This window comes from Hyalella azteca, unplaced genomic scaffold (genome assembly GCF_000764305.2).
Source record: "Hyalella azteca isolate HAZT.00-mixed unplaced genomic scaffold, Hazt_2.0.2 contig12030, whole genome shotgun sequence".
Classification (NCBI taxonomy): domain Eukaryota; kingdom Metazoa; phylum Arthropoda; class Malacostraca; order Amphipoda; family Hyalellidae; genus Hyalella; species Hyalella azteca.
The window spans coordinates 93,960-109,308 of record NW_025942000.1 but is presented as its reverse complement, the minus strand read 5'-3'; the positions used below and the strand labels follow the sequence as shown (position 1 = coordinate 109,308).

The 15,349-nt window shown below is 38.3% G+C and overlaps 1 protein-coding gene across 1 annotated transcript; it reads right to left on the bottom strand.

Annotated features, from left to right (window-relative positions):
* Nucleotides 1-3,003: 3,003 nt before the first annotated feature.
* On the bottom strand, nucleotides 3,004-15,337 carry LOC108671960. Its single transcript, XM_018159561.2, has 5 exons — nucleotides 14,001-15,337; nucleotides 11,079-11,222; nucleotides 8,700-9,939; nucleotides 8,293-8,513; nucleotides 3,004-3,740 (listed from the first exon to the last, which is right to left on the bottom strand). Exons 1-5 carry the CDS (start codon nucleotides 15,040-15,042, stop codon nucleotides 3,595-3,597), a joined length of 2,793 nt encoding a protein of 930 aa, XP_018015050.1. The 5' UTR covers nucleotides 15,043-15,337; the 3' UTR covers nucleotides 3,004-3,594.
* Nucleotides 15,338-15,349: the final 12 nt, after the last annotated feature.

The window sequence follows — 15,349 nt, the reverse complement described above, 5'->3', positions numbered from 1 at the left end:
CCGGAAAGTCATTTCTCTTGAAAAATGAATATGATGGTTCAATTAATACATTTTTTAAGTGTATTGATAAAAACTACATGTTTCATTACTCCTCAATGAAAATACAGATGCTAATTGGATTGTGGATAATTCCATGCATCATGTGGTAATATATATTTTAAGACTAATTAAGCTAGCGAGCAATAACTGATTTTTAACGTGAATTTTTTAATTAAATGATTGGAGACACACTGGGGGACTTGTGACATAATTTCTTTCGATCATAATATTCGACGCTGTCTAAAAAATGGGGCGTGAGTGTTATAATTTCATTAGGTATACGTAATGTGATTTTTTTCACAATATATCTTTCTCACGATATTTATTGAATCGCAATGTTTTCATCGCTGTCTGAAGTTCCGGGTTTGGCACGCAGTTCATTTTCCGGGTATTGTACATGAATCATTGCGATCAATCGAAGGCTTCTCGGAATGACGGTACTTTTTACTCAACGTTTGTTCAACAACATCGACACTTCCGTCTTCGATCAACTTGCTCACTACTGATGACCTCCCTAAATTCACTTAATCCATTTATAAACTTGATAAATTGGTTATTTATTCTAGAGATAAATAATAAATGACTTCATGGGCTCTTGAGTAGCCAATTCTCACGTAAACTCTGGACCCGAAATTGACTGAATCTCATTGCAAAAAATTACTCATTGTTATCCATGGATACACCATAGCTGTTCAAAGATGATAAGCCGATATGATGGTTATTAAATTAGGTTGTTCGTGAGCATGTTTTGTTTGGGTCCGGTCGCCATGACAGGGAATTCATGTCTGAACACACAGCAGTGGTCATGTACACGAGGTTCATATACATTGGTCGTGTACGTGGCTTCGATCATGTACATGAGGATCACGCACAGTACATTGGTTCCCCTCATGTACACGAGGTTCACGTACAGTACATTGGTTCACCTCATCATTTAAATACCTGTTATTTATACACACTGTTATTTGATTTTATCAAAATGTACATTTTTCTGACCTAATTCTACTTTATTTTGTAATTATTCTCCTTCCCCCCCCCAATTTGCTGGCTTATCTCATAATGGATTTTATAGGTCCAGAAAAATTTACTGCGCAGGCAGAGGCTCGCGTGAGTGTTCAGTTGGCTGTTTTCATTTATGCTTGGACAAGAGGTACAAAATTCTTATGTATGGATACACTAAGTAAGTCATTAATTTGGCTATAATCGTCAAATCCATCACCAAAGGCTCCTCGTCGTATTTAATCATTGCGAGATTGCAATCCACCATCCTGATTAACGAAGTTATAATTATTTTATACGCTAACCTATACATATATTTTATATAGATTTATTCTGTGAGCGCGAGAATAAATTCTGTACTTGATCGTAAGATAGTTCCTAAAAAAACAAGACTATCACTCTATACCTTTAACATGTAAAGCGCGAAATTATGATAAATAGATTCGTGCATTGATTATTTCGCAACAAACTTGACAGTTTGAAGGTCTTGTGTGTTGCTAAATCAATCGCTGAGCATGTCTGCTCTGTGCCATGGTTTACTGATATGTGGAATTTGCCATCCAGTACAAAAAAAATGTTTGCCGCCTTAGAAAAAATAAAAACGTGCAGAAAGCGTCACAGAATTAATGCCTATCTGAGGCCACGTTATAAACGCTTATAAATTTAGCTAGCAACTTCGTTTTTTGTATAAAATATAAAGTTGAGAAAAAATTAAATCATTCCGCCGTCTTGCATTCAATCTATACAGCAGCACAAAAATCTCGGGTCATTTGGCAATGATATTAATAGAACCGAACGCCTCTGAACGTTGGAGACTTGCTTGTCGATACCAGCGTTGCACTCAGTGTCAGTGGGGTTCACATATGAGTTGTTGCACATAATATTCCTATATTACACACTCGCAAAAAAAGTAAAGTTGCATAAAGCGAATTATTCTATAAAAAAAAACTGGAGAATGCAATAATTAAGATTATTTTATTGAAAATACTTGAGGAGTTTCAAAAAGGATGATATTAAATAAGCTGTTTTGTTCATACCACAAACCTCGCAACTGCACAGCAATGAGGATGTGAAGAATTGATAATTTTGTATCGTATAAACACATTGCTGATTTACAAATATCATGTAATGCATGGAAGCTCAACAAGTCTCTTTGAAAACCTAATTATAAAAAAACGCGTGTTTACAGCAAGAAGACTGATCGCAGGAAAATCCGTTGATTGAATTCGAATGAGTAAATAACTTATGAATCATCATGAGCCGAATTATATAGATATTGAACATATGATAAAATGGTTTTACTGTGCTTTCATGCCAGTTAATACAACTTTTTCCGCATATTTTATTTTTTATGTCAATATGTACGACAAAGTAGAGCTGTAGCGAAAGAAAAAATAATGGTTTAATTTTTTCCCAAACATTCCTAAAATTTGCTAGAACTTTAAGCATAGGTAGTACTTTGATCGTTGAAGGCTGACCTCCCACAGGAGAAATTATTCTTTTACGAGCTGGTGAGTCGTTGCAGCTTGGGAGCTCGTCTGGAGAAGCTGTTGCTACATCATATTGATCATCGGCTGCAGCATCGACCACGTAATCAGCGCAAACGATAAAAAATATATATAAACAAATAGCAAAGTTCGCGTGATTATAAGATGAATAAGAAAAAATAATAAAATAACAAATAGTTGCCGCTATATTTCAAATAATTTTATACGATTTGTAATTTTCTTGTTAGTTTCTCTTAACTTCGCAAGGATATATTCCAACTCGTGACTGCTGCATTAATTTATTATATTCATTTTAGTTCCATTCACCCAAACTTTCCCCACCTATACACTTATATTCCCGTATCATCCTGCGTATCATCATCCTGATAATTTTCAAGCAATTTATTTATTATATATGCGTTAGGATATATAATGAAAGACACATTTCGTTATTGATTGGAGTATAAATGAGCAACACTACCACAACAAACATGTATTAACCGTTTACAATGCTCGCCTATTGTCAACCTGTACACGCGTCATAAATTCTTTTCTGTACATCATGAAAACATTTTACAATCTATAAATATTAAGTTTGTGTAACGATGCTAGTCACATTTCACTAGCACGCGCGATGTTTGAATGTGATGTGTGTAATCACACATTTTATTTGATCGTGTGATGAAACACAACCGACAACACAGCCTATGCGGTAACGGCTCCAGACGTACAACACTACATCATCAGGGTATTGGTCAGTTACTGAGGTAAATGTGATGACAAAATACGATATACATGAAGTCTGTATCGTGTGGGATTCAAAACCTGGAGAAATTAAAGTACTTCAAGTCGCTTTTGGTCCAAGAACCAAAAAAGTTCTATTTCCTTCAGTCAATCATATTAGGCCAAGAAAAGGCTGAATGCGCAAAAATTAGTTAATTGTATTATGTCTCAGAATTTTGTTTTATTCAAACTATGGGATCAGATTTTTTTCGTATTAACAGCGCCTGGATTATAACCATATATTTACAATTTAAGATAGAAAATAAGGAAGACATTATTTGTGTTATTACACAGGTATTTTCTCGGTGTCTTTGAAAGGCTTAGGAGGACAGAAGATCTGCTCTACAAGCACCACCAGCGCCGCGGCCAGCATGCAGGTCCCCATGAAGTAGTACACCGCGGCGAACGTTCCTGTGTAGTCCACCAACGCTCCTGTTGTGCAAAAAACGTTACACATTATAATATTAACATTAATATTAAACGTTAAGATTAAGAATGTTGAATTATTGGTAAAATCGAATACCTACTTTATGTTAGAAAATAGATTTAAAATCTTACTAAACATAATAGTATTATTAACATTAATCATAAACGTTAAGATTATTAATGTTGAATTATTGGTAAAATCTAATGCTTACTTTATGTTAGAAAATAGTTTTAAGATCTTACTAAAGTTCATGACGCCGAGGCCTAAGAGGTCAGTAAAACGCAAAATACCAGAAGCGATGATTTTGAAAAAGGAAAAGGAATTGTTCGTTATAGAAATTTTGTTCAGTATCAGTAAAGGCGCAGTATAGACCGCATATATGCTCATGTCTGATGAATACGGTATTGAATGGGAAATAAAACAGTTATATCGACTAAATAACATATCATTTTGCCTAATAAATTAAAAGCGAAAATTAAATTGAAATTTAAACACCAGAGTGCCGCTGCAGTTACGAAAGACTTCAGCATTGTCGACCTTGCTGATGATGGCAAATAAGAATAACTTTGTAGAAATAAGCATCTTGGTGCAATATTATGTGCATGAGTGGCGGAGCAGAGAAATGAACATGAGTAGCGGAGGGTGGAGCAGAGAAATGAACATGAGTGGTGGAGCAGAGAAATGAACATGAAAGGCGGAGAAGAGAAGTGCACATGAGTGGAGGCTGAGAAATGAACATGAGTGGCGGAGAAGAGAAGTGCACATGAGTGGAGGCTGAGAAATGCACGCACAAGGCCTCCCTAACCAAGCACCGCGCAGCGACCATCTCAAAAGCTCTATTTTTAACTGCTCTAGTTACGCGAGAATTCCTTGCCCAGATGCAGGTCAGACTGGTATATGCTTCATTTCCTTCCATAGACGTAGGTTACAATAATGTTCATGTGATACAAGTGGTAACACCATTTCTCCATGTACACCATTAATCCAGATTTCAGGAGATGATCTAAATGGATGGTGAAGGTACTGTACCACGCAGTGGTGCTCACTATCACTTAAATTCCAACGGCTTAACGCGAAATTTTGCTGTGCTACTACATCGTCGATTTGGTAACACGAATTTGTGGACAATAATTAATCATTTTTCGGGGGATGACGCGCGCGACAAGGTTTCTAATCGCTTGATTTAGGCACTCGATGATTGTAAATTTAGAAGAAAATATTTTTCTACTACAAATGCTTCAAAACAGAATATAAACACAGAATTTATTGAAAATAGAATATAAACCATTGCAGGGACTGATGAATTTACTTAACCATGCTGGACATTTTATTTTCTTAGCTGTATAATTAAATTTATAATTAAAAAATTATTAATACGTCAAAGAAATTTTCAGTGGGACGAGAATAATTGATGTTAAAATATCCATGGAAGCTCATTAAGAAGCAGCAATTTATTGCTTGGTAAATTAGTTACAAGATTGTAATGAGAATTTTAGATGCACGAAGTTCCTACAATAGAAGAGAGAAGTTTCAATACAAGATAACTGAATGCGGCATCACGCACTCAACAACTTCATGGACATTATTCCTTCATGCCCATGTTCCTACATGCTCATGTACCTACATGAAATGAATTGTAATTATAAGCTACAATGTCGACTTAAATTTTTTTATGTACGCCAGATAGATGTGAATGTAGCGCTAGATAAACAAGTTAGGAAAATTAATTAGAAACCAAATATTTTCAGCAAATTATATCCTAGAAATTTTTTAATATTTGAAAACTTTTTACTGTTATGTGGTCCGAATTGGTAGGAAAATAATTGGAAAGTGGCTAAAAAATTACAAGAAAAAAATCAATATAAATTTAATTTTTGCTTCAAGCAAGAATTAAATTAACATAAGTACAATACATATATTTTGTACTTCTTGACAACTCGTTTCGTAAATTTAATGCATCAACAGGGTGTTGACCCGCTGGCCTATGTTTGTGATCGTGAGCGTTGATAAAGTTCAGCTACTGAGGCGGCAAGATTTCAGGTTTTCAGGATTCGGACGCAGAGAGTACGCAGATATGACTCCATTGAAGTAAGATCACTAAATGGGGATAAAAGCGCACAAGTGCTTATAGCATCTTAAATGTAGGCGTAGCGAAAAAATGTCATACGAAGCACCTCTGTCATAACAGTTTTAACGCTCTCAACCGGAACGTAATGTAGTAATGAGTTCGCAGTCGAGATTGAAAATAAATATGAAAATAAATAATCGATATAAACGTTAGGTACTTTATTGAAATAAATGATCTTTCATTACTTTAAAGTTTAAAATATTTTTGAGTTTCCATACTGTAGTTAGTAATTGAGCCATATTCGAGCACGTATCACGTAGGAATATTACTTGAACCGCAAACTTACATCTAATTAATAACTTATACAATAGTGTTTTTTACATAAGAAACAACAATCTTGTACAATTTCTGAAACGTAGCTTTAGTGATCCTTTTAAGTAAAATAATTATTTATTTTAACATTTTATTTGCTTGTGAACGTATAATCGTGACAGCATGAAATTGATTTGAATAAAGGTTTTTCAAAACTGTGCATGTAATCATTCCCTCGACCTCCCTCTTCCAAAAATATAATAAAAAATCTATACTAAGAATGGTTCCACAGATTACCATTACACAATCAACACTTGCAAGAAAAAAAACGAGATGATAAAGATCTAAATTAAAGAACAGAGTTCCAATCTGCAAAAATTACGTCGCTCATATCGCGTTTTTCTCATCAAATTTAACTAAAAGAAAGACACACTTCAAAGTAATTGATAAATGTGAATAATTGGCTCAGTATATGCGGGGCAGAGAGTGTGGGGAGCAGAGTGTATTTGCAGTACACATTAAATAAGCTTGACTGATGGCCTTAGAACGGTTCTTGTCCAGTACGTAGGTCAGGTACTTCGTTGCATTTGCATTTGCATCGCAACGAATTTATAAAGGTAGGTAAATTGAAAATCATTGCCGTGTAGTGATATAAGATTAGATCAATATAGAATTATTGTATTCTCACGGTAAAGTATGCGCATGATTACGACACATATTATGAAAATAAAATCAGTCAATCTTCATGAAGTTTTGAACTTATCTGAATCCCGGAAAAATTAGTGAACTGTATGCAAATTACGGCCGAAGTGCAACCGAGCCTCGTTAACGCTGAGATCTTAATAAAAGATCGAACATTCGAACAGAGTACAGCCTTACAACACGTGTCTTTGCTCCGCATAGTGACAAGAACTTGCCAACCGACGCACCAAAAATTTTGCGGATGTAAAGCACAATTTCCTACGTATCGACTCAAGCCATTAGTTTATTTATTTCAGTCACAGCCGTCTGGTGATACGCAGTCTGAATACATATATACAATATATAGTACGAAAATACAGTATCTCTGAATATCCTGAGATGCTGTATTTTGCGTCATCACAGGCTGGACACATAATTCCTATCACTGACCCTGAACGACAAAATATCAAGCGTGATGCCGCGGTTTAAGTGTAAGTGTATGCAGGGCCGCGTTGTGCACATTAACGTGACGTGCATCACCATCATCAATGTCGAGCCTACTAGTTTACGGCTCAAATGGTGACGCAAGCGTGGGGAAAATCAATATTATGCGCGTTATTCTTAAATACTTGGTATGCTCAGATGAACTTTCAATAATTTCATCACAGATTACTGAAACATAAACTCTCGACCCCCCCCCCCCCAATACTGCATGGATATACACGCTTCAAGTCTCTAAAATAGGCCAATATAGGTACCTATGTAGATAATACAAATGATTTTAATTTTGAAGGCGCGATGTTGGATGGTGAACAGAATGTCGCTCAGGGCGTCATGTGTTTATAATTTGATTCAGTCTGTTAATAACAATCAATGTTATTAATTGTGTTATTTTCACGTGATTTCATTCTGCACTTTAATCACGTTGCTCATTGCATGACGGAGGAGAAGGAAGAGGGAAGGAATAAAACGAAAACAAGAACATGGAAGCTGCCAGCTTAAAAATATACCCAGAAAATGCCTTCGACACATGTAAGTACCTTCATTAACATTGAAGTATATACTGATTCAATCGGAATTTTTTTAATACGATCATGCTTCCACCCTGAAATTTTATGTGCATGGTATATTTAATAGCTCATAAAGCCTGCTTAATGCATAGCCATCATACCTGCTACATCAATTTTTGCGGATAAAACCTCGGCCAGAATTGAAAAACTGTAATTGAGTGCTTTAAAGCAACTTGTGTTTTTTCTTGCCAACAAATTCATGTTAATTTTATTTCATGGTGGCAATTGTAGAGGTAATAACCTCAGCAAAACTAAGATCAGCTGCTTTGCTTGATTGCAGTCTTTAAGCCAGATACTAAGAACCATTCAGATACGAGTAAGAAATTGTTTATTCAAATAGGTACAACAATTTATCATGTTCCACGATAATTGAACTTTTTCCATGATGAAGCAACATTGAAATGATCCATTGCAATAAAGACTCACCGCTTACTTGAGGCGACACGAAGTTTATGAAGCCCATGGCGAACCTGACGAAGCTGTAGGACGAGTTGAGTTTGACGATGCCATGCATCTGCGCGAGCACCGTGGGTATGATGACGAAGTATGCGCCGATGCCGACGCCATAGAAGCAGAGCATCACGGCCATCGCCGTGAACGTCTGGCTGAACGAGATGGCCAGCACGGCCGAGCCTCCCAGTGCGCAGCTGTGGCCACGGAAAGCCAGAAAGTTTATGTTTTCTTGTTTAGGTAATTTGTATTGATGAAAAGTTTTCACAAGTTAATTAGAAAAAAGAAGTTTAGTAAGAAAGAATATGACACGGTCATGACAAACCAGCGTATCGGAATCGCTTAATAACTTAAAAGAATACTTTGATCGAGTTTTCGGCCACCTCATAAGGTAGATGTACGCGGTTGGAATGAGCTGCATGTCGGCCACGAAACCAATAGTGAGTCTGCCGACGAGGTCCACGATGGACGACACGGAGAGCATCGTCGTCACGCTGCTGGGGTCCACGCCCACCGACTTGGCGTACGCGTGAAGGTAGAAGAGCGCGTGCGGCGCCCCTACGGCGCACAGCACCACAGACGTCGTGAAGAGGATCATCTTGCGGGTCTTGAGCACTTCCTTATCAAAACAGGCTCCAAGGACCTTGAACATCGGTAAACAAGACTTCGAGGTTTCTTCGGATTTCTCTTCTTTTGTTTCCTTTGTCACCTCATTGGGAGCTGGGCTTGCTTCTGGCTTAGAATCTTCCAAGAATGGGTTCGGGCTGTCGTCGTTGATTTCATCTTCGTCAGTTTCCGGAATCGCTGGTTCATTGAGTATGGAGCAAATTGAGGAATTTAATTCATTTTCAAGCGAAGCCTGAAAATGCCCAGGCGGCAGTCGGCTCACCGCCTGCTTTGTGAGGACCATTCGGCCGAGCGAACTGTGTACTTTCCGGATAGAAGTCGGTCTGGCGGGATCGTTCAAGCGCCCTCCAGAGCTCGACTTGAAAATTTCCCCGGGAGCGGAAGACTCGCTGACGGTGTGATGGCGTTTTGCGACTATTAATTGGGTAGGAGGTACGACATTAATGTCTCGGTCCATGGAAACGTGAACTTTCTTAGCGTATTCCGCGAGGTCAGGCACGCTGGCAACCATGGACATGCTGCGCAGGAATGATACATGATGAGTCATTTCTTTGCATTCGCCTGCTAGAAGTTTAGAGCTTCTGACTTTCATCATCAGCGAGCTGGAGCCTTTCCGACGCAAGCTTTGATTGGATGGAGTTAAAGTAAGCTCACCAGCCGAGTCTTCACCGTTCTGCAAAAGACTTTTCTGGCTCTCGTCCCCGCTTGCCTGCGCCCTAGCTAGCCTCGCTCTTTCCATAGCTTGTATTCTTGCTTGTTCTCTCACTGGTCTGTAGAGGAGAGAAGCCACTGATATGTGGAGCTGCAGCGCTGAAATGATAAGAAACGTACCACGGAGTCTGTACTCCCACAGCAGATAGTCGATGAGAGGAGGCATGAAGAACGACCCGATAGAGTTGCCCGAGATGCAGATGGCGGACGCCAAAGCTCTTCTTTTCTTGAAGTATAATGACACGATGAGGATGCCGGGCGTCTGGCAGAGACCTGCACCCAGACCTGCAATAAAAGTATCGCGTGATAGAGACGTAATAAATATTAATATCTATGAGATAATTAAAGCCAATTTTTATTATATCAGACGCACAGTTTATCTTGAATAATTCGTTCAAACATTCCTATGAAATGTAAATGTTTTAAATCATGTGAAAAATACCATAATTAGTTAAATGTTGAGATTTAATTCCGCATAGTTTTCACGTTTCCGTATTGAAGTAAATAGTTTGAATATTGCTATCAATACTCTGGCGGGATTTATTTTTGACCTAAATATACGCTGAAAGTATTTCTGTTACGCCGACGAAGACGTTTGTAAATAGTGAAGGAACATATCATGGTTGAACTATATAATATAAGGTTGACCCACGAGAAGTTCCGTCTATCAGTTCAGCTTTCTTGTTACGTCACGTAGATCGAGAAACGTAAACAAACCCGTCATTCCCATGACGGATTGGTTGACTGGTTTGATCGCATTTCGGTGATTGGTTAATGCCCGTGACGTAACTGAGATCAGTGACGTCACAGGCGAACAACGAACTACATCCGCAAAAATGGGCTTCTGATGGGTCAACCTTATACTAGTTCAACCATCAGTTCAACCTTATACTAGTTCAACCATCAGTTATACTAGTTCAACCATCATCCGTCTTTCAGTTCAGCTTTCTTGTTACGTCACTGAGATCGAAAAACGTAAACAATCCCATCATTCACACGACGGAATGGTTGACTGGTTTGATTGCATTTCGGTGATTGGTCAATGCCCATGACGTCACTGAGATCAGTGACGTCACAGACGAACAACAAGCTCCATCCGCAAAAATGAGCATCTCATGGATCAACCTTATACTAGTTCAACCATGGAAGATATGACCACGCACGTTTCACGTTTCTCGATTATTGAAGTAAGAAAATTGCAAAGACGGCATCACATTCTTTTGACTCCACGTGCTCCGCTAACACACCAAGGCTCCGAAAATTGGATGAATAATTTTACAACTAAAAATGTACTTATTACCTACAGCACAAGTACATGGCAGATGTAACTATGATAAGTCCTTTCGTCGAGCTAAAATGGGTTAGGATATGCACCGCCATTTGGACGATGAGCCAATAATTTGTCTGTGTGTAGAAGAGCTTACCAGTGAGCACCCCAATGGTGAAGATGAGTTGAGTGAGGGAGGTGGTGAAAGCGGAGAAGAAGAGGCCAGAAGACACCAACAACCCGCCACAGAAGGACACTTTTCGTGACGTATATTTCCTGCTGAGCACACCCGCGATTGGAGCTGTGACACACCCGAAAAGTATTGACTTTGATTAGTGACGTAAAAAAACTTTTGTTGCGAAGAGACGTACCGAAAAATTATATACGAATATTAGTGAGTAAATAAAAAATTTGCTTAAGAAAGTTATCATTAGTGAAGTAATGAGAACTGAGGTTCTTGAATCTTGATCATTTTTGAGGTAATGCATGGAAAAAAGATGTAATTTTCAAGTTGCTGATAATTTGGAGAGTTTATTATGTAGTTGGGTAAATTTTCTGAGTAGAAAATTTGTACCAAAAATACAATAACTGTCATCGAAAATCAGCGCAGTGAAACTTTATTTCTATTCGTATATTTCCGCCTCTGTAATTGAAGATCCATGAATAGATTAGTTATAAATGAGCAATGCTTAAAAAACAGCTTTAACAAATTTGTTTCGAGGAGTAACTCTTTACATAATACATATTTTATTATTGCAGGAACCGCGCCTCCTCTTATATGAAATTGCACTTAATATTATTATCACCTAATACGGAAATTCTTTAATTAGACCGTGACAAGTGCCCTAAATTGAACAAATAATAACAAACATAATCACAATGATAAGCATGTGCAGCGTGCATGCACGAGTATGTGCATATGAATTTATTACCAACTATCATGAATCACTGACCTATAAAAACCGAAGATAAGATGGATAATCAATCTAGGGAAATAGCTTATCAATTTCCATTGATCCCGAGGGTTCAGCGGTCAAGAGTTGAGCGATTGCACTTTGTACATCTTGTTTACAACCAGCATGCGCAGAGAGGGAGAACTGATTGCTATGTTGACAAGCAGGCTTATCAGCGTCCACGTGACCGCTGCATGGTTTGTTTGATAACGAATGACGTAAGCGATAAACTCGCCTGAAGAATCTTGAATGTTATTTTCAATTTACAAAGTAGCTTTTAAAACAAAAAATCAATTATGAAATTTGTTTAAATCGTCATTTTTGAAGAGCAAAATTTGTAATTTTATCGTTTAAATTTTATGTATCGAAGCGTAAACTCAAATCAAGTGGTAATTAATAAAGACGATCACAAAACAACCATTTAATACTTGTTCATTAATGGTAAATTCTTAAATAATCGAGTAACAGTTGCTTGCAGCCCTGATCGGAAAAAATGCACGAGAAAATGATCGGAACGTTTGAGAAGGTAAAAGAAAGGAGAAAAGATTGCTCATTCGTGCAGCGAGTAAGCAAATTTTTTCCTAGACAATTTCTACTCCTTATAGACAATGGAGATTTCTCTAAACACACACAAGTAGTTTATTGTGAGGAACGAAATTTACAAAACTAAAAATTTAAATGTAATATTTCACTTAAATTTGTCCCGAATTACCTCCAAATATATTTCTTTAGCAGTGAAATTGTAAAAAAATGCTTCAACTTTACTCGACTCCACGATATATATTGCATGTAAAGCGCTGCGAAATATTCGGAAATTGCAATAGGTTCTTAGGGACCAAAAAAGAAAATGGAGCCAAGTGTTGGCAGCACGTCCTATAAATGAATTCTTATAGAATAACCTTTTCTTGTCAAATCAGAACACTCGTCAAACAAAAGTATGTCAAAGCATTGCATGGCTGTGCGAGCTCTGCCAAGTCCGATGTTCAATTTATCATACGTTATAATTAAGACAGCATCACTTGTGAAGAATTCTTTGGCAAATATAAACAATGTAAGCCAAAAAACATACTTTCCATTCAAATAAATAAAACGACAAATTTTCTCTCAAACTACGTAAATTCTCATGAACCTTAGTTATTTAGAAGCCAGTTACGGATAAATGGGCTACCCTCAACAAGTTCGCCTTCCATCAAGTCACTGCGATATTATCCTCTAACGAGGGCTGCCATACAAGAGCGATTTGCGACCGAACTCCTCATTATAAGAGGGTCCACAGAGACCGACGCCGGCAGCAGGTCAGTGGGACCAACCTAGAGGTCGATAGTATTGCACTAGTATTATACTATTAATATTATATATACTATTATACTAAGGTGCCCAGGTAACAAATTATTATAGAAAATAATAATAATTTCAAGAGTGTCCGGGGTGAAGTATAAATCTCATAACGAAATCGATGGTCGAAATATTGTTAACTTAAGATGTGTGACAATTAAAGTTTATCTTATTGTCAAAATGTCGTGAATTTTAACCACGTAAACCGAGTATCATGAAGGAGTGAATCAGCTGGCAATGCATCGAATACTCAGCAGAAAGCGACTTAGAAAAACTAAGAACCTTCCAGCCATGATTGAAGAATGTTCAAAATAACCCAAGTTAATGTTCAAAACTTGAGAATTTATTCAACGTTTTAACTGAATCTCTCCCCAAATGTTTTTCCCAAATGAAATAAATAATAAAGCTGCTGTCCTGGTAAAGGAATGCTTCAAATCACATGCGAAAACTATGTGTACTCTAATAGAAATGATGTACTCGATGTATTATTAACTTTTAGAAGCCAGTTACGGCGAAATAGGCTACCCTCAATACGTTCCCCTTCCCTCAAGTCACGGCAAACCACAACTGATTATCTCAAGCCCGAGATTCACTAAGTCAACCAACAAATGCTGGGATAATCAATTTCATTTCATGAGTAATGAGGCAAACTACAATTAAAATTTATTCGATAAATTTAACTGACGTTTAACTTATTCAAACGTTTTAACTTATGCATGGACTTAGTATGACAGTTAAAGAGTAACAAAAACAAGTGCGAATTCTAGTGCAGAGTGCAAAACATTTCTCACCTACAAGCAAGCCGATGGTAGAGAGTAGTGCTGGGATCCACGAAGCGTGGTAGGCCGATGCGTCCGGGAAGGCAGCTTTGAGTTCGACGTAAATTAAACTGTAGCTTTTGATGAAGCCCACGATCCACATGTTGACAACACACGCCGCCATCACGATCACCCAGCCGAAGCCGCCGTCCGGAGGTACAAATTCAAGCATATGATCTGGTTCAGGAGACTTTTGGTTTGCATCCTTTTGCTTTTGCGAGACGCTTTTCAAAAATAGTGACTGGATAAAACTTGGTCTTCGCTCTCTGCTCTTATCAGGCAAGCTGTGGAACGATCCGCCAAAGTTGTCAGAGTTCGGAGACTTTGGACTACAAGTTCGTTCCTCACCAATGTAGAAGGCGCCACCATTGTCGGGGCTCAGGTTCAGAGATAGTTCCTCAGACGTTGCTTTTTGGCCCGATGATAAAGGAGTTTCAGCGGAAATCAACACGTGGGGGATTGCACCTACAGACGATGACTGTACTGGAGAATCTCCCAATTCATTGATGTTGGGAAGACTATCGCTGCGTTTTTCAGTTTCTGTGAGCTCGAAAGAGTGGGCCCGTTCAACAGAGCTCTCAGCTGATGGATTAGGCAAAGCCTCTTCGCTTTTCGCGGCAGTCGAATCTTCGTAGAGAGTGACTTGCTTGTCGACGATTTCGATAAGAGCGTCTCCCTTGCCGGAGACTTCAGCAGGAGTGACTTCCATGTCAGAGACTTCGTCAGGAGTGACTTCCTTTGCAGCGACTTCATCATGAGTGACTTCCTTGTCAGAGACTTCGTAAGGAGAGACTTCCGTGGCAGCGACTCCATCATGAGTGACTTCCTCGTCAACGACTCCCTCAAGAATGACATCCTTGTCAGAGACTTCGTCAGGACAGATTTCCTTGTCAGTAGATGATTCCTGACTTGGCAAAAACGGCACGGAGACTGACGGATCCTGATCTGATATGTCCCTGACAACCTCAGGTGAAGAGCTGATTAGCTTAGAGTATTCCGTTTCATTTTCATCCATTTCAACCAGTTAGTTGGTTCACTTTCTAATTAAGTCATAAATCAATGTAGCACAAGCTACGTTGAATAGTCATTCAGATGTGAAATTCAACAAATCCTACTTGTTCGACTAAAAAAAATACTTCCACAAGCATTGAAATTAAACTTCTGTGGAATTTCAATGGAGGGTCGAAAAGTGTTAATATAAATTGATAGGAGTGGAGGCACTAGTCATTCTAACGTAAACCGCAAATCTTGAGACTGGGTAGGCAACGCGGCGCGCAACCACCGCATTCTATCCAACCGCGGCTGCAGCCAGCAACATACTG

Bases quoted from the DNA above. Each gene is read 5' to 3' on its own strand.
- LOC108671960 (XM_018159561.2), bottom strand. From the start codon at position 15,042: ATGGATGAAAATGAAACGGAATACTCTAAGCTAATCAGCTCTTCACCT. The intron at 9,940-11,078 runs GTAAGCTCTTCT...CTTTTATTGCAG, and splicing joins CACCATTGGGGTGCTCACTG to GTCTGGGTGCAGGTCTCTGC. The intron at 3,741-8,292 runs GTGAGTCTTTAT...TTTGCACAACAG, and splicing joins CGTGTCGCCTCAAGTAAGCG to GAGCGTTGGTGGACTACACA.